This window comes from Formica exsecta, unplaced genomic scaffold (genome assembly GCF_003651465.1).
Source record: "Formica exsecta isolate Colony F162 unplaced genomic scaffold, ASM365146v1 scaffold2, whole genome shotgun sequence".
Lineage (NCBI taxonomy): Eukaryota > Metazoa > Arthropoda > Insecta > Hymenoptera > Formicidae > Formica > Formica exsecta.
Window position 1 is genome coordinate 2558718 of NW_021849297.1, and position 24989 is coordinate 2583706.

General features: G+C 37.1%; 1 protein-coding gene across 1 annotated transcript in view; it reads left to right on the top strand.

Moving 5' to 3' along the window:
• Positions 1 to 24857, top strand: part of LOC115234308 — a 164360-nt gene extending 139503 nt beyond the window's left edge. Inside the window, exons 12-17 of the mRNA XM_029805292.1 lie at positions 846 to 983; positions 6083 to 6250; positions 12165 to 12473; positions 16067 to 16323; positions 16724 to 17210; positions 17861 to 24857. Coding sequence (XP_029661152.1) covers positions 846 to 983; positions 6083 to 6250; positions 12165 to 12473; positions 16067 to 16323; positions 16724 to 17210; positions 17861 to 18360 — 1859 coding nt within the window. The 3' untranslated portion in view covers positions 18361 to 24857. The remainder of the gene's footprint in view (positions 1 to 845; positions 984 to 6082; positions 6251 to 12164; positions 12474 to 16066; positions 16324 to 16723; positions 17211 to 17860) is intronic.
• Positions 24858 to 24989: the final 132 nt, after the last annotated feature.

Below are 24989 nucleotides of genomic sequence, written 5' to 3' on the forward strand. Positions count from 1 at the left end.
AAATCGATTTCTCTCTCTAATGGTTGGTTAATTTTTACATTTTATTATACTAATTTACAAATTTCACACTTTTTTAGTACCAGAAATGGAAACAACTTTTTTTTAACATATTTTGAATCCAAATCCGCAAAATGGCCTATCAAGTCAGATTTTCGATAAAAACGGTTGAAATCCACTAAAAACTCGCGTTTTTCTCGAAAATCTGACTTGATAAAAATTTTTTGATGCATATTCGTGCTCAACGTTTAAAATTACTCTAGAAACAGTGTTAAAATGCTCTGACACAAAACCTTGTAAACTAGTTATTTGTGTTATTTTTCTCTTTTAATCTTGAAAAAAGAAACAAGAAAACAATGGCAGGATTATGTGCGCATTGTAAAGACTTAATAAGCTCTTGTATCATTATTTCATTTTTTTTCTTCTTGTTCCTGCACCGAGATATGTCATGGTTAATAGTAGCGGCAGTCGCATTAATGGAATAATACAAGCACTATTATTATATAGTAGACAGATAGACCAGCTCTCGTCGTATACTTCGAAATACATCGACGGTTCGACGAACTCCGACCAATGAAGCACTGAGGGATGATTATTTTTATAGATTCATAAAAAAATATTATGTGAATAAAAAGTTGGATTTCATGTCACAAGAGCATTTACAAAACTTTTTCTTTTCTTAAATGAAGAAAATATGATGTTGCGTATACTTATCAACTTCATTACCAAGAGTTTCAAGAATATTGAAATACGCGCAAGTGTCTTGATTAAATTGGACAAGGAGGAGTAAGAAACGGTCGAAGGAATAATTAATGTTTTGATCGGATGTGACTTTTGCGTAATTGCAGGTGAGGTGGGAAAGGAGATGTACATAGTGAATAGGGGCCGACTGCAGGTGGTGGCCGACAACGGGAAGACGGTGCTCGCCACCCTTAAGGCGGGTTCCTACTTCGGGGAGATCAGCATTCTCAATATGGGGACCGCAGGTAAAGAGTGCGGTAAATATTCCAAACGGACCAGGGGCCCGTGAGCTGTCCCCCTTCGTTTTTCACGATCACGTTTTCACGTTTCACGTTCTTACCACTCTGTGAGAGGGCAAGCCGTCGAGCCGGTATGAGCCGATCTAAAAACGATCTCTCTAGCAATTTTTCACTATCTCTCTTTTTCTCGCAGACTCGTCCCACTTGTCGATCTTCACCTTTTAATCGCGATTGACGTTCATGCAACGACAGCCTATACATATATATCAGCAGTTGATTAAAGAAAAATGATTGAAGGAATACTTGAAATAGGTTTCTTTAATAAGCTATATGTCGATATATCTTGCGCATGTACCTCATTATTGTTCACTTATAATTGAGAACGATGATATACATATATATCAGCAGTTGATTAAAGAAAAACGATTGAAGGAATACTTTAAATAGGTTTCTATATGTCGATATATCTTGCGCATGTACCTCATTATTGTTCACTTATAATTGAGAACGATGTTTTATTTCTTGTTATCTACAGGAATCTCGATATAACATGATTACCTCTGGTTTTTGTCATAATTATTAATTAGTTTTCGACAGAAAATACGCGGAATAAATGTCGTATCATTAAAAACTTACTCCGGAATATTTTCGAAATAAAACGTGTAATCTCTAAAACCTAAGTTTAGATTTACATATAGATAAATCATCAAAAAATTAACCGAGTTTTATCCTTTCTATTTGTACGAGCGTAATAATATCTTCTCATACAGAAATAGGAACTTTGATTTAATTGTGATTGACGTTACATTACCTATCTGCCGTGAACGATTTTGCTGCTCGTACGCGATATTTTCCCATTATCGCTGGATCTGTCACAGAATATATAGGATCCTAAATTTACCGTAAATTTAGTGTGATATCTATTTATTTGAGTGAGGTTTTACACTTTTCACATGCATTATTCAAGTGCGAAATGGGAGTCGAATAATCGCTTTTTAAATATGAAAAAAGAAAACGGAAATGTTTATTTTTCTAATAGAAATACAGTAAATGAATTCAAAAAATATCAAGACAAACGAGTTTCAGACCATTAAGCGTTTTGCCATTGATATGCACAGTAGCTTTATATCGAATGACCGGAGAACAATCAGGGTCGACGATTCAAGCCCAAATAGTTATTATTCGCATTCGCTACGCGCACAAACAAGAGAGAATCAACGGAGAAAAATATTCTTCTTCCGCTTATATTCCCTAGCGTAATTTAATGGACGTGATAAAAAAACCGACTCCCAAAGCACCATCCCAATCACTTGTGCATCTTCCGAGAGTTTGTCCCCGACGAGAGTGGAAAGAGGATTGGCAATGCAAAGTATAGTTCCAATTTCTCTGCATCGACAATCCTATTGCCTCTGTCTATCAGGATGAAGCCGTCGGCAGTCGGCACGTGCGCGACGTTGTGCAGGATCGATAGCAGTCACATTATTGTTTTCGAGGATCGACTCTCTCTTTCTCTTTTTCTCTCTTTGCGTCGAATGACTCCTGAAATGAAAAAAATAAGCGCCCAATGGTCGTTAACGTGTATAAAGAGTCGCCTCGGAAACGGCACGAACTTTATATTCTTCTATCAAAACTCCTTCCAGAAAACTCTCTTTTCGAGCGAACGTTGCCTTCGTCGTGAAGAAACTTCGGATTAATAAGAATCGTACTTTAACCCCATCTGAATGATCTTAATCCACTTTAAATTGAATTTTCTTTTCGTATATTTTCAGAGAGCGCGATGTTATTGAATTAAAAATAAAAATTTAATTCTTTATAATACTCCGTTTTTTTTTTTTAAATAGTTGATAAAGAATTTCCCAGATTTATGCCAGCGGCTGCCCTAGCTTATTTTCTCGGCAAACACAAGCTCGATTACTCGGTTATATTGTATCTGTGCAAAAACGAGGCAATATTAGCGGAAGTATAAAAAGTTTTTCATACACTGTTACTTGTAGATAACAAGGTATCTATCGTTCCGAGATATTTCCGTGAATTCCGCAGGCGTTCAGCAACGCTAACATATCAATCGCATTTGAATTTCGCTCATGCTTGCATCAAGCCAAAGTTTTTATAACGCTCTGCTTATCCAGTAAACAGTAACGTTAATTGAATTACGCAAACACAGTTACGGCGGAGTAGGTCGTTGCGAGACCGTCGGCGCATCTCGAATAAGGCCCGTGACACGTATTGCCCTTTAGTCTCCACCCTTTCAATCTTTCTCACGGCTACTGTACTTTATTTTATTTTTTTTTTTTTTTACGAGATCGACCGGAACGACCAATCGAATTGTCACCCACGTTGTAAAATATCAAATTACGTTTTTTTACGACATTACGATCAGCGCGAGATTTTGACCCGCGTTTACATAAAAAAAAAAAATAAGAGACCAGAAAATAAAAGATTGTACAATCGTTCGATAACGCACCGGAGTTATTTGTTAACAGTATTCTTTTTTTTATTCGAAAATACGTACAAATGCATCAATCGAACGAAATGGCAGACGGAGAGTTAGTTTCTCGCGAGGCGTACCGGTCGATAAAATTTTGATGAAAAATATATATTTTTAGCCATTCGTGTGCACGCGCGCGCGCGCGCTCACACACACATACACACATAATTTCTCTACTTCGCTTTCGTAGTTCTATTATTAGAAGAAATGGCTTAGAACTCTTTGGATCAATTCAGATTTTAGTCGCGCCCTTTTCAGCCTCATGTCTTTGATTCTCACAATTGGTGCTGCCACGTCACGCTGGGATTGTCACATGTTTTATTATACCATTTGCATATTTATTAATTGTTACGTATCTATAATAATTGAAGAATGGCATTTGTAAAAAAAAAAAAAGCTTAGGCTCGCGTTTGCTTATAAATCAGTAGCGCCAAAATATTTTGCATTATTTATGGCTAATATTATCGATTATTCTTAGCTCTAATTTAAATGGGTTTTGATCCATGAAAATTATTTGTGCGTGCAATCGTTTACAAATGCTTTCTACGAACATTTTCAATTTCATGCGATATTATCATATTACTATTCATTGCACTGTTCACATATCTTTCTCACAATTTGTCACCATCATTCTACCTGACTTAGGCTATTATTAATGATTGTAATTTACTGCTGTGATGCGTGCTGATTTCATACGGATATATTAACTTGCATTCGAATCCGCTAATTATATTATCACATATATTTATATATATCTATACATACATATATATACACATACAATTTGATTATAGTAGTTTCTGGCATCCTTTATCTTAAGTTAACTTTTGAAACACCAGATATATAACTTTGGTTATCTTGATCTCTATCCATGAAGGAAGATAGTCCATTTTGTTATCTTATCTTCATTATTTAAATGTATATATAAAATATGAGAGTGGAAACTAACAATAAAAAAAGACAAAATAGACTGTCTCCCTTCAACAATACATATTCACTATCAAGCATCGATATATACGTTATATTGTCTATTGCAACCTATTAACATTATGTATAACAAGCGTAATTTGCAGTGCATCTTGCGATGCAAACTGATAAGAAGAGATCATTGCCGAAAAAACTACAGCAATAAAGCATCTCGATATGCATTTATTATTAAAATACATCAACAATACATCAGGACAAATGAGGTCAAACTTGCACGTCATCCGCTTACACGTATTTTCGTGAAAACATATCATCGAAATTTATTCTTTTGACTTTCCGTAAGAAAACGTAAAATTATCAATTAATCATAACATGAAATCAACAATCGAATAAAAATCGCAAAATTAATATTATTATCTTGTTAGAATATTAATCGAACGCAATAAACATACGATGTTAAAAACATCGAAAAAATTTTATCTGAAATGTATTTCAAAATTTTGAGTAAGTAAAATTGTTAAATGAAGCGCTATATATATTTTGAGGTCCGAAAATATATAACGGACTCGTGGAAAAAAGTTGTACCTCAATTAGATAATTCAAAGTACTTCAGTAATATAAAAGCAAAATTTGTATTCTCTCAATACTTTGTTATACAATTAATTCTAAGCGCGTTACGATATATTTGACCGAAAGCGGGTGAAGCGGACTTCGTTGCATTCGAGATGTGAAAACTTTCTGAATAATATATAACTCAAGTTGTGGAAGCTATTTATAATTCCCGTCGTGATATAGAGAAACGCATGCCGCATACTACAATTACGGTAAAGATACACACACACATAAATACGAAAGCATAATTTTCAATCAACGTTAGAGTTCTCCGTCGCTTTAGCTTAATTATTACAATTTGTATTACGACTCAGGTGCATTCGTAGCGTACTAATGAAGCGACACTTCCAAACGTAACATTTATCTAACGGTTAAATCTTTCTTGGAAATATATATAAACTTTACCTGATTTGTGAGTTATCGCCGCGTTTTGGACTTCTGTCTGCAGCAATTACCTCGCTCTTTGTTACCGTGTTAATTATGCGTCCTTTTATACGCTGGTATATAAAATATCGTTTATACACCAATTAAAGCTGCAAATAATGGCTCGGTTGCGTCATTGTCACATTGGGCAAACTATTTTATTAGCGTATTTTTTAAACGCGTTTAATTTTTCCCGCCTAGAGAAAAAAGATCAAAATATCAATTGTATTCAATTCCGCGAAAAAAATATCCGATAAATACAGGAAGCCGTGCAACAATTAATTCGTACCTGCTATTATCAATCATAAATTTATCAGCGGACAAACGCCGGACGATTAAACGCATCTGTTAAAAAACCGGAAATACGAGCCAACGATCTATCCCGATTAACATAGATTTATCGAATCTGAACGACGCAGCTTTTTCGCATCTTTTAGATAGGACGATAGAAAAAAGATTCTTGAATGAAAGAAAGTGTAAACGTATCGGCGTACAATTGGAACCACGTGCATCTCCGGATTGATCGAACGAACGGTGACACAGTGAGTCTGTTGTAGAATCTACGGTGAACAATCGACACAGATCGATCACGTGCGCGGTTACATAAGAAAGCTTGATGCATCCCGATAACCAATAAATGGCTACATCGACGCAGGTAACCGGCGAACAGCCAGCGTGCGCTCGGTCGGCTACTCGGACCTCTTCGTCCTCAGCAAGAAGGATATGTGGGACGTACTCAAGGAATATCCGGCTGCCAGGGTACGCCTAGAAGCCATCGCTGTCAAGAGGTTGGAGAAGTACAAGAGAGCCCCTCTGGAGAAAGGTGAGTCGAACCTGTCTTTTGTCTCATCTTCGCTCGCGGGCTTCAAGTATATGCAAACAGTTATCATATTTCTCTTTAACAACAACAGAGAAGATCGATGACGCATTCTTTGTAATGTTCGGTTGGAACAACGTTCGAAATTCTTGCAAGAAAAATTGAAAAGTCTTTCAAAACTATCTCCAACAAAATTCAATTCAGGCTTTTATTGATAAGAACGAACGATAATTAAAAAAAAAAAAAAAAAAAAAAAAAAAAATTTATTTATCTTGATTTCTTATTGTGGATATATCTTATCAGAAGCGAACGTGGAAATAAAGTTTAGTTTCGCGTGTTCGATAGATTGATAAAATATATCTCGAAGATTTTCTCATCTTTCACGTACTCTTTATTGGGACAAATACATGTGTAATTTAATGTGCCTGCGTGCGATCGCAAGTGAAAATTGCCAAGCCCCTGCTTCGAGTTCTGGGCCCCGTTTCCTTTGGTCAACCTTCAAAGTCCATGAAGCAGAACGGAGATATATACACCGAGGTGCTTCGTGTTTTGCAGGTCGCCGGAGGAGCGGCGTTGACTGTCGGTATCTGGCTTTTCGCCGACAGAGGCTCGTTTACCAATCTCATCGGGAAGCTAAAAAAAAAAACAAATTTATTATTATTAGATTAATTATTTATTAGAACATTGTTTCAACTCTCGTACTCTGTGTCGCTTACGAGAAATACTCGAGGAATAGAAACGCTCTAAACGCTTCTTTTATAATTTTGCCTATTGCTATTACATCTTAGATATGTTTCGCGAGGGAATCAAAGATTGCTTGTATGAATGAAGTCTGCATCTGCGAAACGTATCGCGTAGGAAATACGCTGAAAACTCCTTTTCAATTCCTTGTCTTCAAAATCGCGCGAAACAGGTTTGAATTCGACAGCGAACGTGTCGCGCCTTGCGAGCTGCTTGGCGCGCGATCGAAACACCGCGGATGCCTCAAACTTTCCTCGTTATCGTCGTTAAAATAGCTAGACGTGCGGAAGTTTACGTGCCCTCGGCACAAGGCAAGTTCTTCAGGGCGCGGATGCCATTCGGAGAACTTTGAACCGGGACCGAGAGCGGAGGGATTCCATCAAGATGCGACACTCTCGTCGCTGGCACGGCGCATTAACGAATGAACCGACGTGGAACACTCGATTGTAGTTTCGGGCGTGTATAATGATAGTATAGTTAAAGATGTCTTTGAAGCGGATACGTTGTATCCTTGCGTGACGTTTCAAGATAGTTGAACTGCAGATTTGACATCCTTGTAGATCTGACATAGCCACTATCGCGAAATTCGTATTGCTTCGCTTCAACTGATGTATTCGATATAACGAACCAAGCTACATCCCGATAAGAAGCATTTTATTTGTAGTCAAATTTTATTCCAATTGAAAAATTTTCAATCTGCAGGAGAGAGGGATTAACCCTTAAAAAATATTTTTTAATCTTTCGATAAAAATGAAATCATAGTGTATAATAAATTTTACGAGCCTTTTATCTTTTGATTAACTTTTGCTTGAGTTTTATTGATAAGAGATTGAATTAACTTATTATTAACTTATCCGGTCAAGATTAAGTTTCTCATCTTTCGCTCCACGAACTGTAATTTTCATATAATGAAATATATATGACATTAAGGATTAATGAAAGGGTAGCCTTTCTCTATTTTTTTTTCTTTATCTTTTTCGGGTTTTGTGACGCGACTGTTGTAAAATACATGCACACCCCTAAAAGGGAGAGATCGTATATACTGTGAGTTGACTGCCTCGAGGGCTATATGCTATCAACGTTTCTCTCATCGCTCGCCTTTTATTTTCAAAAAACCGTCGTTCAAAACATTCTTTTCGACCTCTATTTTTGCTGAAAAATTGCTCGCGGTACTCTTTCTCTTCTCCCCTCTCGTTTCTTCTGCAAACGCAGCGATCATATAACGCAAGTGGAATGTCATATATGAAATGTCGGTTTTTGAAGGTTTCTCTTCTGCAGAATATTTTAGAAAAATAAGTGGCATTTGGACAAGAGAAGTATATCAACGGTAAAAACATAAAATGTCATCACGTGATATGCGCGCAGGGATGTGTCAATACAAACAATTTTTGACTTTTCATCGTCTCTATATTACTTACTTAAGGATCACCGATGTAAAAGAGGATGTTGCAACAACCTATCATGCTACTATCTTTTACATCTTCTACAAAGGAATATAATTTCTGTTTCTTCTTAATCTTTCTGCCAGGTTAAAAACTCGGCTTCACTCAGCTATAAAGAGAATAATTTTATTTTTTTCTTTGAAAGCTGCGAGAGATAAGCGACTGTATTATGTTTTACCGCAGTTCGCCGTAACGGTGCCGTGCTCGAAAGTTTTGGTGCGTAACACGGCGAACTTCGCCACCTAACCCGCAGGGTGAGGAAAGGGTGGCTGCTTTTGCGCACGCGCCGTAGTTCCGGATTAATTAATTAAAGTCCTCGGCTCTCTCTCTCTCCGTCCGCCTATTACTAACACGCGCTCGCGAAAATCTTTTGAACGAGGCGCAACGAAATCGCGTCTTCACCTCTCGCTGAGCTCTTTCAATGCCCCACCTCGTTACGTGATCGTCGATATTCTCACGTTAATGTCTTTGAAAATTTTTGGTCATTAAACTTCAGTCAAGCGTTCGAAAAATATATTCCAAAGCGTGGAACTTTTAATGGACACTTAACTCTGTATTTCTCAATATGAACGAGCGCTCTTTTCGATCTTAAGATGGAGCTTTAAAATGAAGAGTTCTATCTGCCGTTAGTTTCCAAGTACCATTTATTTTTGAAAATGTTCTCGCGAAACAATAATATATATGAAAAGAAGATACCGATATAAAGCGCCGTGTGTTATTACTACTAAGTTTTTCTTCTCAAGGATTATAATGAATTATAATATTTATATATATCGTGTAATCTTATTTTAAACTACTTATATTTCAAATTTCAAATGATTTTTTTATCTAGAGAAATCGCGCTACCTTAATGTACCTTATATACATACTGCAAATCCGCTACCATTGTTTTGTTTTTTCCATATGTTTCATTTGTCTAATACACAAAGAGCACGGGAGATAAATGCGAGGTGGAAATTAGACGGTCGTGTTTAACGCATAAATGCCACTTTGGGCGAATATTTCTATCTCGATATCTCTATCTCGAGATTTACTCGTTTGCAAAATGTTTTCGTGACCTAATTCTTCGCACATGCAAAAGTACGAGGAATGAACAAGGTCGGAGGATACTCAGTGGCGAAAGTCGATGCCGCGCTGATGGAGATAAATAGCTGCAGGAGTTCCAGCAATTCTTGCCTTCCGGGTATCTCGTTGATTCGGAAACGACGGTCAGAATACATACTGCTATACGACGGATCAAGTTCGGTCTATGGCTCAGCGTAACTATACGGGGTTGAAAGCCCTCCGGCCCTCTTCCTATTTTCTGGTAAAAAATGTGCGGATATACACAGATGCGTACCGGAATCGCTATATGTGTCATTCGCCAGCCATAAAAACCAGAAAACAAACCAAGAAAAATGGCGAAAAATATCCGATATCACGCATCCTCAAATTAAAATAAGATTATCTCTTTTTTAGTGTGAAAATACGAAAGAGAAGAATGCGATCAAAAAAAGTGATTGAAATATTAAAGAAATAAAAGATCTAAGAAAATCTAATAATAAAAATCAATTAATTTCAACAAACATTATCTTTTTCATAGGCATCTAAAAAAATTTTTTTTTCTTATTTATCGTTCGTCTTTTTCTTTGTTTATAAAAATAATAATAAGAATAAAATAAATTTGATATCATTTTGAAAGGCCGTACTTTAAAAGCTATAAAGACGGAGCTGAATAAAATGCGATATACTTAAAGTATCTCCTTAAGAGGGATATCGTTTCGTTTCTTTGGAGAACGCATACAATCGCCAGTCCATCGTTACATTTTCCGATAATCCGTTTACAGAGTGCGTTGTGCAGAAACTTATTTCGTTTGTAAACTCTCTTCAAGCGCCATTCATCACTATCAGAACGATGGACTTTCATTCGGTGCTCATCCCGCAACGCATCGCGCAGCCAATGTACTTTTACGTCGGTCGCGATGACGTATGAGAAATTAGGTCGCTGTAATAAGTGTAATGCGTAGCGTGAGTTACGGCGGCGAGTTATAGAAGGGAAGGTAAAAGTTGCACGCGTATGCGATGCCAAGAAGGAAATACGACTGCCGTTGGTATCAGGGTGCAACGTACTCTAATTAATTTAAAAATTAAAAAAATCGCGACGTTATAAATTTTTAAAAGTGTACGATATTTTGCCCATTTTGCACATCAAGCTGTACGTCTTTCTCTAAGTTAAAATTGCTGATTTTGCAAAAAGTCACGGGTACACTTGCGCAAATGCATAACTTATATATTTAGATTTTTAGTTTAAATAACTACACAAAGAGAAAATCGCGCACACACAACACACCTCGTGCGTCATCGAGAAATAACAATTTTTTTTAAATCTGTCATAGCGTCTACTATTAGCGTCTTGATCCGCGATTTATTTTACATGATGTCATGATATTTAAAGGTCACTCTAATTACAAGGATTTTTATTTTAACTGCCCGCCAAGCCCACACAAGCCTACATAATGATCAATTGTTAACTGTCTACTTTCATCGGCTACCAATGTTATGCATTTATCGTATTATTGGACCTCGATGACTCAGCAAATAATAAATAAATATTTTTCTCTTTCGCTACTTTCATCATTTATTATTTTTGTCATGTTCATCAAAACATAATTACGTGAATAATTAAATATCGACTTTGCATAAATGAATAGGTAATATCACAAAGCCGAAATGTAATAATCCGCAACTCTTTGACGTTTAATGCATCTTTGCAGCGATTCGTGTAAAACGGCAATCCATAATCCGTAACTAGCCGAAGGAGTATACATTTCACTCGACGATCGAAAGATCCACGTCAAAGCGAAATAACGTACCATTGATGTCACTGAATACTGTCGGTGCGTCGGTTAAATGTCAACACGCCCCAAAAGCAGAAATTCGAGAGCACGTATAGATCGTATCGAGCGCGCGTCACACATAAACACGACGCCACGATGCATGGATAACTCGCAATGCAATGAGTGATATCCTAAATAAATGGCCAGCCTCTCGTTGTTTCCCCGTATTTCGAAAATTTCGATGACCCCGACGCGGTTGAGCTTTTTATGTGGTGGTTTCATTTCCAACAAGATGGGATAAAAAAAATGATAGCGATGGTAATACCGAAGCGCCAAAGCTCCCTTTTTGCACGAGATCGTTGCGGTTTTTAAAATATAAAACCACGCGTGCGTAAAAACGGATTTTATGGAAGACAAAACTAGGTGCCTAAATCAAACACGGATATGTATTTATTGTCTGTATTAATTATATAATATTTGCGAATATATTAATTATTATATCATGTTAATTCTTACGCAATATGAGTCACCAGAGAAGCAGAACAAATTTTTTTTTTTTTTTAATCTATCTTCCTTAGATTTAAATATTCTTTTTAATTAAACTTCATATTTCCCTTCTCTCTCCTTACCTTACATACAACTTATCCTATAACTATGACGTTTCTTAAGTCGTTCAGTCCTTTTAATCATTTTTGCAACAGATATCTAATTACTAGAATTTTTTTCAATCAATTTGAATTTTCCATTTTTATTCCTGCAAATCATATTTGATGTAGAAGTAAGACGTGATATGTTTTAAAAAACACATCGTGTTATAAAAATAAAAAGATAATCTAATCATATTAGAAACGTCCCACTAAATAGATAAAAAAAGACTCAAGCGCTGTAAATTAAAATGAGATATATGGTGTGAATTTGCAGCTGCCATAGGCAGATGTCAGAGCACGCCCGGTTTGGTGGAGTCGCGGGGTCGCATTTCGCTGGAGGACATGTGGGTATCGCCCCTCGACTACAAGACCCACGCGTATTCGACAGCCGCCTCGTTGTTTTCGCCGAGTCCGAGTCCGGTGACATCCAGGCGCGCCGTGCCAGACCTAGGGACCATGGGCGACGCGAACGTTCCCCGAGGCGCGGAGAGCCCGATGAGCGCGGCCAGCAGCGGTCCCAGCAGCGAGGATCAGACGGCCAGGGCGCCGCAATCGGCCGCCACGCAACCCTCCACCCACTCCGGTGAGTTTCTTCCCTTCGTCCTGTCCTCGCGATGTATGTGCGACCTTATTTCCAAATACGTGGCTCTTTTCCAAAAAGTATCCAAGTTTTCTTTCTCAAAAAGACCTCTGGCCATTCTGGGTGAACGTGGATTTTTCTCATTTCCTGTATCTCTTTACACGAACAACATTCTATGATATATCCGATATACGTGTATTTGTATACCGTAAACCGTAACTTAATCCTCTTATGGTCTTGCCAGCGACTGTAACCACTGGCGCTCTTACTCGCAAAAATCGATAGTTAAAGATAATTAATCTAAATTCTGATTATGAAAACGAAAAATAACAATGTTACTTTATAATTATTAAATTGCATAATGAATATTAGAAAATGGAATGTTTATACCTGCATAAAATTTAAAAAATAATGAAAAGTTTATAAGAACTAAAAGAAATAAGTGCATTTTTTGATACCATAAATATTGAAGCGGATTCAACAAAATGGTATAGATAAAAATGCTGCAGATAATTCTGTAGTCAATCGAATAATTATGTAAATTGTATTTTCCGATCTTTGATAAAACACAACAGGAGCGGCGGAAAATTCATCCTATTATATTTAATATCTCGTAAATTTATTTTATCTGTGTTAAAGCGTGTGTGTGTCTGTTTCACGTCGAATTTATTTTAGAAGCATTGTCGATCGCTATCTCTGGTGATTCTCTTGCGATAGTATCATATGAGAGTATATAAATCATTGCTGATAACGGCTGACGCTATGTTCGCGCAAACTGCTGACGCACAACCCTAGTTTCTTATAGACTATAAGACTTGGCGCGATCAAGTGAGGCGCGAACATAGAGAGAATAGGAAGACCTTCATAGCCTCTCGCTTTCTAGTCATCAATATTTCACGTTCCATAAAAGCTTTTTTAGAAAGGCCGTGCAACGTCTGTACCATAAACTATCGATGTCGTTACGTTCGATTGAACGTTTCGTAATAAGTTCTATCTTGAAACTATTTTCAGGACAAAAGACACTTTGAAACAAGGGGGGGGGGGGTCTAAGTTCCCTTCGTCCTGTCCTCGCGATGTATGTGCGACCTTATTTCCAAATACGTGGCTCTTTTCCAAAAAGTATCCAAGTTTTCTTTCTCAAAAAGACCTCTGGCCATTCTGGGTGAACGTGGATTTTTCTCATTTCCTGTATCTCTTTACACGAACAACATTCTATGATATATCCGATATACGTGTATTTGTATACCGTAAACCGTAACTTAATCCTCTTATGGTCTTGCCAGCGACTGTAACCACTGGCGCTCTTACTCGCAAAAATCGATAGTTAAAGATAATTAATCTAAATTCTGATTATGAAAACGAAAAATAACAATGTTACTTTATAATTATTAAATTGCATAATGAATATTAGAAAATGGAATGTTTATACCTGCATAAAATTTAAAAAATAATGAAAAGTTTATAAGAACTAAAAGAAATAAGTGCATTTTTTGATACCATAAATATTGAAGCGGATTCAACAAAATGGTATAGATAAAAATGCTGCAGATAATTCTGTAGTCAATCGAATAATTATGTAAATTGTATTTTCCGATCTTTGATAAAACACAACAGGAGCGGCGGAAAATTCATCCTATTATATTTAATATCTCGTAAATTTATTTTATCTGTGTTAAAGCGTGTGTGTGTCTGTTTCACGTCGAATTTATTTTAGAAGCATTGTCGATCGCTATCTCTGGTGATTCTCTTGCGATAGTATCATATGAGAGTATATAAATCATTGCTGATAACGGCTGACGCTATGTTCGCGCAAACTGCTGACGCACAACCCTAGTTTCTTATAGACTATAAGACTTGGCGCGATCAAGTGAGGCGCGAACATAGAGAGAATAGGAAGACCTTCATAGCCTCTCGCTTTCTAGTCATCAATATTTCACGTTCCATAAAAGCTTTTTTAGAAAGGCCGTGCAACGTCTGTACCATAAACTATCGATGTCGTTACGTTCGATTGAACGTTTCGTAATAAGTTCTATCTTGAAACTATTTTCAGGACAAAAGACACTTTGAAACAAGGGGGGGGGGGGGCTAAGGAAGGTGTTTCTCCTACAATATCGTAGAAATTATCGTATTATTCGTGGCATTTTTAGAAACACATTATCATTATCTACACCGCGTTTGTTATCTCAATTCACCTATATCTCGATAGATTTAATCGTCCAATATTTGAATAAATTTTTAGTAGTTTATCATTGTTTATGAAAATGATTGATGAACTATATGGGATCATGTGTATCTCCGGAAAAGACTTTATTGCGTCTTCGTAAACGATTCCTTCCGAAAGTTGCATCCTGTACGCCGCCGATCGGATTAGAAACTCGCGGAAAGCGATCTCGATGCAAATCAAATCTAACCGGACGTGAATAACGCGGGCAAAATGTGTGAACGATCAATGCTTTACCGGCGATGCTATATAAAACGGCAAAAAAAAATGGTTAATTCAGAAATATCGCGCGCGATATAATGAATGACGAGCGACGCTCGCCGCCACTAATAAAATAGCGCCCGACCATTAACCCCGATAGATACGATAGGTAGTAACGATTTAACGTGTTTCTCTCGCCGACGTTTATATGTCGTTTGGGAAATAAAATCCCGCCTCTTGGCCCTCTGGAAATTCCATGGTAATCGAGCCGTTTGCCGTTTACAGCGCATTTCGGTATAATTTTGCGAAATCGCGCGATTAAAGCGACAGATTTTGCTGTCGACGATAACAAGCCAAATACGAATAATCGAAATCGAACCGATAGCGATTTAATCGGCGAAGTATCGCGGCTTTTTTTCTGGATATATGTAAAATATGGACAATCATCCTGCGATTTTTGGGTGTTAAGCGACATGATCAAAACGAATCCCTATATCATCTCGCGATGTCAGCTTCTCCCTCTTTCCTCCCCTTCCCTCGAAATAGTAATTTCGTAAATTAATCAGCAATTTGCTGATGCTAATCCATACGATGTATCAGCTCTCGACGCTATACGACGGTTCATTTTATATGCGAATCCTATTATCGTGCGAGTTACGAGAAAGAGATACTAATCGCACGCATTAATCAGCATCATCGAATCACAAAGTTCTGGGCGATTCGCCCTCCTCGAGGATTCATTTCGCATTCATACACGCCGGCGCTGAATTCACGTTTGTTGCTTTTTACATTTCTCATTCTAACTTTCAACAATTGATAATTGCAACGTACTTGTACCGTAGCAAGAACATACTATAGAGAAGACAAGAATACGTATATTCACGTACAAAATGTTAAATGCCTCACATTGAAACGCGATCTTCATATTAGAAGACAGAGAATAAATCAACTGCCAACCGCAACGATCTCGTGAATTCGCATTATCCTCGCTAAATATTCATCCGCCCGTTTATATTCGCTTTTGTAATAATTATAAAATTATGATTAGCTATTACGTTAAATGATATAACTAATATATGCATTTGTATTGAGATGTAAGAATCGAAAATTAACATAATTTTGGAATAAACGTAAAGAAAATTTCTGTAACGACGATACGTCTTCCTTCTTATAGGCATGACTTGCAACAGTATGACTCAGCTGATGAGCGAGGGCACAATACCTTTGTTCGGCACGCACGAGTCTCTGCTGGCGGAGATTCAGCGTCTCCGCGAGCGTTTGAAATGTTTGGAGACCGAGAAGGCGGCAATGAGCGCCAAGCTGAATCAGCAACAGTGGGAGGTCGAGCATCGGCTGGCCGAAATCGAGATGCAGATCTGCGGGACGAGCTCGACCTCGAGCGTCGAGGACAACAATGAGAGAAACCGAGAGAGCATTATTTAACGAGAAACAATGCCGCGAGAGCGCGGCAAGACCAAAGTCGAGCGGATACGTCACTACCTTGTTGAAGCGACCGATACTAGGTAATTTGACGAAATCATTTTCTCTTAACATTAATCGCAGTTATATTAATTTATAATCTATTTAGATATATTAATTTTATATAATATATTTTGTATTTTGAAGAAACTTCTCTATGATTAAAATATTATACTGCACACTCTTCTCTATATATACGTGGAGTAAAATGATATCTTTTGAACCATAAGAAGCTGATTTTTCATAGCCGATATAAGTTATATTAACTTTTGTTAGTTTTGTCCGCTACGAGCGTACATAACGTTGAATGTGGTGCTATTAAGCGTTGTGACGAATCGATCCGACTTTTAGTAGGTACGACGTCGACGATCAAGAGGAGCCGGACGACGCGAGAATCCTTAGCGACACAAAGTCGATCGGTAGCTTGAGCCAGCATTTGTTTGAGAGCGACGAGGACGAGCATTACTACGGTACCTGCAACGGCTACGTCTCGCAACCCGGTAGCAAGTCGAATTTGCTGCTCTGCAGCGAGTGCGAGCAGAAGACACGTACCTGCACCTACCGACCGCAAACACCTGGCTCGTATGCTGGTAGATATGTGGAGGAGCGTATGGACGATCGGCATCAGGAGCCAGGAACCTCTCGTGCCTACAGAAGCCCGGTGAAGCTGACCTCCCCGCGCTCCTGCCACCATCCGTCAGATCAAGATCGCGGGGCTCAGGTGTCGTCGCCCCGATCGCATCACTCGGAACAGTCGGTCCCGGTAACGTCACCTCGATCCTACCGGACGCAAGAGCAGCAACGGCGCGGATGGACCGCTAGGGACACGGACGATCGAGGTGATGTCGACAGAGGCGAGTACCTCGACCAGTTCTGGTCCGAGGATTGAACAAGTTCGTTCGCTTTGCTTCATTAATTTCAATGGCTTTGGTGTTTTTGATAATTCGTCGTTTTCACTATCTGATACACGTAACGTCCTCGATTTTTCGCACTCGCATATTTTTTTGCATTTTTAAAGCTTGTATTCTTTCTTCTGTTAACGAAAATTTGATTAAATTTGTTTAAAGGTTAATTTAGACTTAAAAATTCTCTTATCATAATTTCTCTTTTCTTTATTGATATCTTCGAATATTCTGTTAAAAGAATCGATATTATCATTTAATATAGTTATTTTATTTATTAGCAATGCGCTTGCAAAACAACTTTACGTCTACTCTCCTATTATATATGTATGTCTAAAAAAAACACCATAAAATATTTTTCTATTTCCTTTTTGGCACGCACTTGATATATTACTCAGTTTTTCTACTACCTCTTACAACAGCACTTCTCGCACCGATAATTTCGCTGTTGCTTGCACTCGCATCTCTCGCTGACGTTTCACGCGATCTCCGAGGCGGCATCCGCTGTCGGAGGTAGCCTCTCAAAGGGCCGACGATCTTAGACCACGCGAGGCAACTATCTGGCTAACCCGTCAATTTGCTCACAGACCGCGACGAGAGCCCGATCTGCGAGCTCTGCCGAGGTAACGGCTACGTCGTCGTGCACTGCGAGCACTGCGACTTTTCCAGCGACGGCGACTTGATCTGCTTCCGCTGTCAAAGCGACGAGAGCTCGTCCAACGGTCAGATCTGTCCACGCTGCGAACGAGAGGCTGGAATCGCCTCAAGAGTCGCCGGCGGATCTGGCGCAACAACGGGCACGACGACGTCTTCCAGCGACGAGGGTAACAGCAGGTATCCGGTGGACGCCGTGGTGAAGATCCAGGTGAACGATCGGACAATCGACGTCGACTCCGACGAGACCCCCGAGAGCGAGAGCTCGAGCAACCATCATCCCCAGCGGGGCATGATGGAGAGGCTCGATACCATCGTCGAGACGAAGGGCGACACTGCCAGCGAGAACGACGAGGAGAACGGCGGCGGCACGAAGCTCAACGGTACGACTAGCGCCAGATATCTCAATTACATGATCGTGCTATTCCTGTAAATAGACGACGTTATAAGGATAGTTGCGACCGGGCCGCGGCCCGTGACTTGCTGGGCGCAGGGTGAAATTGAAAAGGCGATTCGAAGGAATGACAATTGCATATTGAATGGCAATTTTCTTAATTAACTGATCCCGCATTACAGTTTCTTGTAAATTATTAACTATCAACTGTAGCGAGTGAAACTAATTTTGCTTAGAATTCTAGTATTCTTTTCTAGCTGGATTATGAGTTTATGATTTCACTTTGACTCGGTCCAGCAATGTTGGATTTTCGATGCACCACGATCGAAATTGCAACGGTCAGCGCGATGGCGTACGCTATTCATCTATGTATCGATGGCGCAAACATCAGGGGGCCGCGGCGCGAGTCGCACTGTAAATAAACTGCCACAGAATATAATTGATCCGTACGTTATAGGACCGTATAGGTTAATTAATAGATAGTATGTAATAGTCAAGACGCAGAGTCAAATGAAGATGAAAGAGAAAGAAAGAAAGAGAGAGCGTGTAAATTACGTTCGACGCGCGTAGTGTTGCCATGAGCTCCGTGACGCAACGGTCGACACGTTTCGATGCGCGACTCGTGGAGCGGGTTTGTGCAAAGATTATAGTTACTGTGCAAATTAGTTATCAAGATTGGCTTCATTGCCAATAATAAAGATAATGTCTTCGTGTATTCATAATTGAAATCGAAAATTCGTACGCTTCGTTCCGTAATATCAATTATAAGTTACTTCGAATGTAAGTGCAAACGAGTAAAAGCAAAACGAATATTAGATGTAGCTTTTTATTAATAATCCGTTAACAAAGTAACTTTGACGTTATTTATTTTATTAACAAGCTCTATGATTTTTCTTCAATATAATAAAATTTAATTTGTTGAAATCATTATTTCGATTAATTTATAAGAACAATATCAGCTGTTGATTATATAAGTAATTACGATTCTTGCACAACTCTCTACTAACTCATGTTCGGGACCAACTAAAGCCATCACTTACATCAATGCTTCCGACTTTCGCTTCCACATGCGATCATTTGTTGAATATCGCTTATTCATTTGGTCAACGAAGAGAGATTAAAACAGAACTGCAAGCAAAATCTTTCATTCCTCCACGATAATCAACGATCGTCGTCATCTTCGTGGGCAGTGTTTTGTGAGACAGTCGTACCGAATATTTCATTTTCCCATAGCAAAGTGAAAGAAAAGAAGGAAGAAAGGACGCGTTTAAAGGCGATATATACGAGCACGCGGATCCATCGAAACATGAAAAATAAACAGAAGAAAGAAATGAAGCGAGATCGTTCTCATCGCACGGGACGTTTGTAAAACATACGCGGCAGCGGTTTTTTTAATATTTATAAATCATGGAGAGTAGCCTTTACTATACGTGAACATTTTTTTTAACATTTATCGCAATTCCACGAGCATCCCTATATATCTGAAATTTTCGAAAATTAGGTCAAAACATGGTCAAACATATGCTAGAGCGACAGAAATCAAGAACGCAAAGAATGAGGAAGAAATTCGATTCTTCTTGCATTCTTCCGAAAGCGACGATTGAGACCGGTATAATCTTGAAAAAATATCAATCCGTTTTCACGAATGATAGAGGAAGGGATTATTTTAGCGTATTTTTCACAAATGTGAAATAAAGACGAAATGGGATTCTTAAAAAAATCTTTGCATAAAAGGCTATCAAAAGTAAAAAATTCAAAAAGGTTCGAGGTCATGAAGTATTATTGCTTTTAATATTAATAGAATTAAGAAAAAATAACAAATCGACCTCTTTTACGTTTTCGAGATTCCAAATTTGTTCGTTAATTTGTCAAAATAAGTTTAATAAAATTATACCGGTATCAATTTTTGGATTGAAAAAAGCAACGCGTGTAAATCTCGCGGGACTGGGCTCATGTCATCTGTATGATATTCACGCTGAATATAATGATTACCATGTAAGGGATTATCCTTAAGAGAAGTATCAGTAAATCCGGTAAACTGATCCCGCCGTGCTGCGAGGTCGCGGTAACCCGAAATAGAGGGAAACAGTGGGGGAAAAACATCGCGATGGATAGTTCAATTTAAAAGAAAACGTAGCGATTAAGTGCTCTTACTATGAACAAATAAAAGCCTCACGAGAATCAAGCGTGCGTTCGACGCGATTTCGAGTCACGCTGCTCGAGTTACGGCGCTCTCCGCGGCCGAGGGAGAACATTATTCTACTGCCACGTTGATTTAGAACACCTCTGTAAATTTGTTAGGGATTTGTAATGTTAGGATGACTTCGATAACTGTTGAGATACATTTACTCCCGTATATGCGGGTATGCGAGATCCCGAGGTAGACGAGAGATTCGACAAGGAGATTCGAGCCTCCCTGCCGGATATATCCAAGACGAATAATTCACAAAACTCTCGATGTCGAGATAAAGCACTCGATAATGTATCGCGATAAAAGTGTTAAAAACTATATTTTAAAGTTAAATCTTTGTGTTCAAAACTTTTGAAAGTCGCCATTTTGAGCGTTTCATATTATATATGTATATTGAAGATGTGTTCTAAAGACTAAAGTTCTCGCGTAATTATCGAATGAGAGTTATTCTCACTTTAAAGTTTGTCAGAGAGTTTTATATACGGAACTACTCTCAAGAAATAAAATTTTAAAGCACATTCAAAGCTTATAATTAGTTATGCAAAACTCTAAAGAGAGAAAATATATTACAAAGAATTATTATTCTCTTACTTATTCTTTTCTCTTTAATTATCTTTCTCTCTCTCTCTTTATCGAGAGTTACTTTCAAATATCAAGAGCTTAAGAAAAGATAAGATATTTCGATTCTTACGTCGTTTCTCGATATCGCGTGTAGTACGATTTTTGATGTGCGATTTTTGCGACAATGGAAAATCGATCGATAAAAATGAGAAAGAAGAGAATGAAAGAGGGAGGCTCGTTATGAAAGAATAAAAATGCGTTTAATCAGCCTTACTTAGACAATTATTACCTACATTATTATAAATTTATATGTATGTAACGTGGGTGATTTGCGTACGTACGTGTACATCGGCGTACCTTAATTACAATCCTTGACAGTATGTGCTGTGGACAACGATAATCTACGAGCAACGTGTGATCGTAACACATAGACATGATATGTATGCTGTATATATACTTAATTATTATTTGCTGTTCGGAAAATTAACTCGGAAGTATATATCTTGCGTTTAGAGAATTTCAACTCTCCATCCTTAGAATTCTAATCATCTTAACGTAACGATTATGTGTAAATAATGTTATTAGTGCTGTATATTTTACGCTGTTTAACTGGCTGTGATATTTATATGTTGAAATTTTAATTGTATGATTAGCGATAACCTATGTTGATCCTATTAAACGTACAAATTACGTATATACGTTTTATTAATTCAGTCTAGCGGAATCGCAGAGATACCAGAGTATGCAGTTACTTATTAAAATATTTATCAAGTTTCCAAATTATTGACATTTTTTTCTAAGAATCTAGAAAGTTAATAAAGCAAGTTGGAGAAACAATGATAATTTGCATACTGTTGCAGATATACGCGACGATGATGATAACATACCATAATTTTATTATCATATCTATTGCATTATCATCATTATTATTAATATTATTATTAATATTATTAACATCGGAAAAGTGTGCAAATATTTATAAAATATACTTTTGAATTGTTAAATTTATTAATACGAGATTTAAATGTCATAATCTGAAGAGCGCGTCTGAATTGATCAATTTACCAGCGACTGCGATAGTCACGCGTTGCTCTGAGTTTAACTGAATTGCTAACGAAAATGTAAAATAACTTTGGGAATAGCGAGATGTTTATTACTGTTCGGTATTACACGAATTTATGCGATCAATATCAATTATCTCTCTCAATGATCATTCGGATCATTTCTATCATAATAACAGTTGTGCACGATTATTTGCGCGCGATATTAAGTTTATTGAAATATTTATCGGTGTTACATACGAGCAACGTAAATATGTACAGAGAAGAATGTCATCTCAAAGATTTACATTCTTCGTAACGTCTGAGATTCATTACGAAGCTTGAGATTCGTAACGAAAACTCGTTAGTGATTGACTACTCGACTCTCATCGTGCACTTGATCGTCTCTTTTCTCTCAATTCGAGTGTACGTTCCATTGCCTAATTACATTTAAAGATCATACATTACATTCCAACACATCTGCGCGACTTTAATTTTAATGACAGCTGTGTAGTCCTCTGAATCCTCTCTTAGGAAAGGAGATCATATCGATCATAAACAAAAGTTTCACGTAATGTTTCGATGATTAAGAATCGCGATGCATGTGTTGTTTGTAAACTTTTTATAAAGCCAAATTTACAAGTTTGCATATATTTAAATAGACATTATGTAGTTCGACAACCAAGTTTTTCATGTATAATTGCTACGTGGAAAGTGTCGATAAAAATTCGGATCATTTTGTGGATTTTGTCTTTTCAGCCAATTTCAAAAAAATATATATTAATATATATATAGATACAGTGCCAAGTTTTTTATAATCCTCAAGTTGCACACACGTATAATATCACTGTATAATTATATACCATTAGATAACAATATAGGAAACGTACAAATATACCAAAACACATTGCGCGTATTATATGTGCCAAAAATATAACTAAATTTTCGCTATTGTACATTTAACACTTTTTTTAACACATAAAAATAATTTTAGAATGAATACAGAAACGAACGTGATTGTATATCGCGCTCCTCCATTAGAACAAAGCCGATTACATCCGCGTAAACTCCACAAAATGATCTAGAAACGATAGTAATCGGTTTATCTTTAATATATATTGCTATTGTGCATGCAGTGGAATTCTGAATACTTAATACGATTACGCTATTTCATATCGGATAACGGAAATATGTGTAGAAATATATTATCGATATTTACAAGCACACATTTCTAAAAATATAATATAAAAATTCCTTTATTTCTCATATCTTCAAAATTTTCGTTTTCAAAAAAGGAACACAAACAAATAAAATTCGAAATACAAATTTAAGCATTGCATTATAAAAGGCATTAAAACATCGCTGTGATGTTTGAGATTTCGTAATGAAATACACATACTAAATTTGAATAGTACAGAGGACGAATAATATTAAATGAGTCATGTTGAAAATTACATCTATAATGTGATTCATGATTCACGCGAAAGAAAGATTATTCTCTAAGAAACATGATAAACTCGACGATATTTAATCTCTTTCCAGATCAAAAGTACATGAAAAGATCAGTTTACATCACAAAGATATATACGAAGAAAACAACGAATCTCTCGTTTTTCCTAAGTTGCATAATTATGTGTAATCACAATCTGGTCTCAAATCTGCATCATTAAATAATAATATTATAGTTTATTATTTTCGACTTTGATATTGCTCTAAATGTATGAGACGGTTTAAGATAATTAGTCATTATAATTTTTTATGCCGAGTAATATGCATGTATAATTTTTATTTGTGCGACAGTTCTGAACATTTCCGAATCACACGATAAATATTTTGTTAAAATAATCTTTCAATAAACCGAACAACACACAAGTTTAAAAGGCATTTATTAATTACATGTGAAGAAACTAAAAAATATTCGAAAAAAATTGGAATCATCTTAATGTCATTCAAATAGTACATTACGTCATTCAACAATATATTGCTTGAGAAGAATGAAACAATCTTCATCTCTACGTAAATTAACATTTTCTTGTCCTCGAATGCCACGTGGTCAATATCTATGGGTAACTCATAGTTAGTATATCATATGATTTTTATCCGAATCACTTTCGAAAGAGAAACTTTCAAAACGCATTTTTCAATTTGCCGACCTCGATCGTACGTCATAGTGTTTAACACATTGAATGATCTATCTGATATCTATATAAATGAAACAAAGGGAGAAGGACGAGTCTCTCGATAAGGTTCTTAATGAATGGTTACTCAGGAATAAAGTTATAATATAATAAAACAGTTGCGATATTAAATATTAACATTTAACGAACGACCTTTTGTAAATATGAATATAAAATACATAATTATAGATACGCGCGCGCGGCGCGACAATTATAGATATATATATGATACGACATAAATATATATATATGTAAAAGAGAAATATGTACAGGGCGATTTGGAATAAGTATATTTCAGTATATTTCAGCGTCATTATACGACGATCTTTTACGATAAAACATGATAAGAAACTAAATTAATTGTACCAAAGGATGCTATTATGTTCTCCAATGCTATTTCATTTGAAAGTATCTTTTAAATAATTCTTTTTCTGTAAAACATGTCGATACACACGACGAGTCTGAATCACTCTGTACAATTTTACGATCGCCCCAATATGAGATGATAAGCCTGATAGAAACGCGTACGTGGAAAAAAACGTATATTTGCGTGAAAGGAAAAAAAAATAGAATGCGTGTGTGTATGAGTGCGAATAAAACGATTATGTAGACATGTATGTACGACATCAAAGCGAAAATTCACTTCTATTAATGGAAAACTGACCAAAATGTCGATGACAGGGGGAAGGGTAAAAGGAA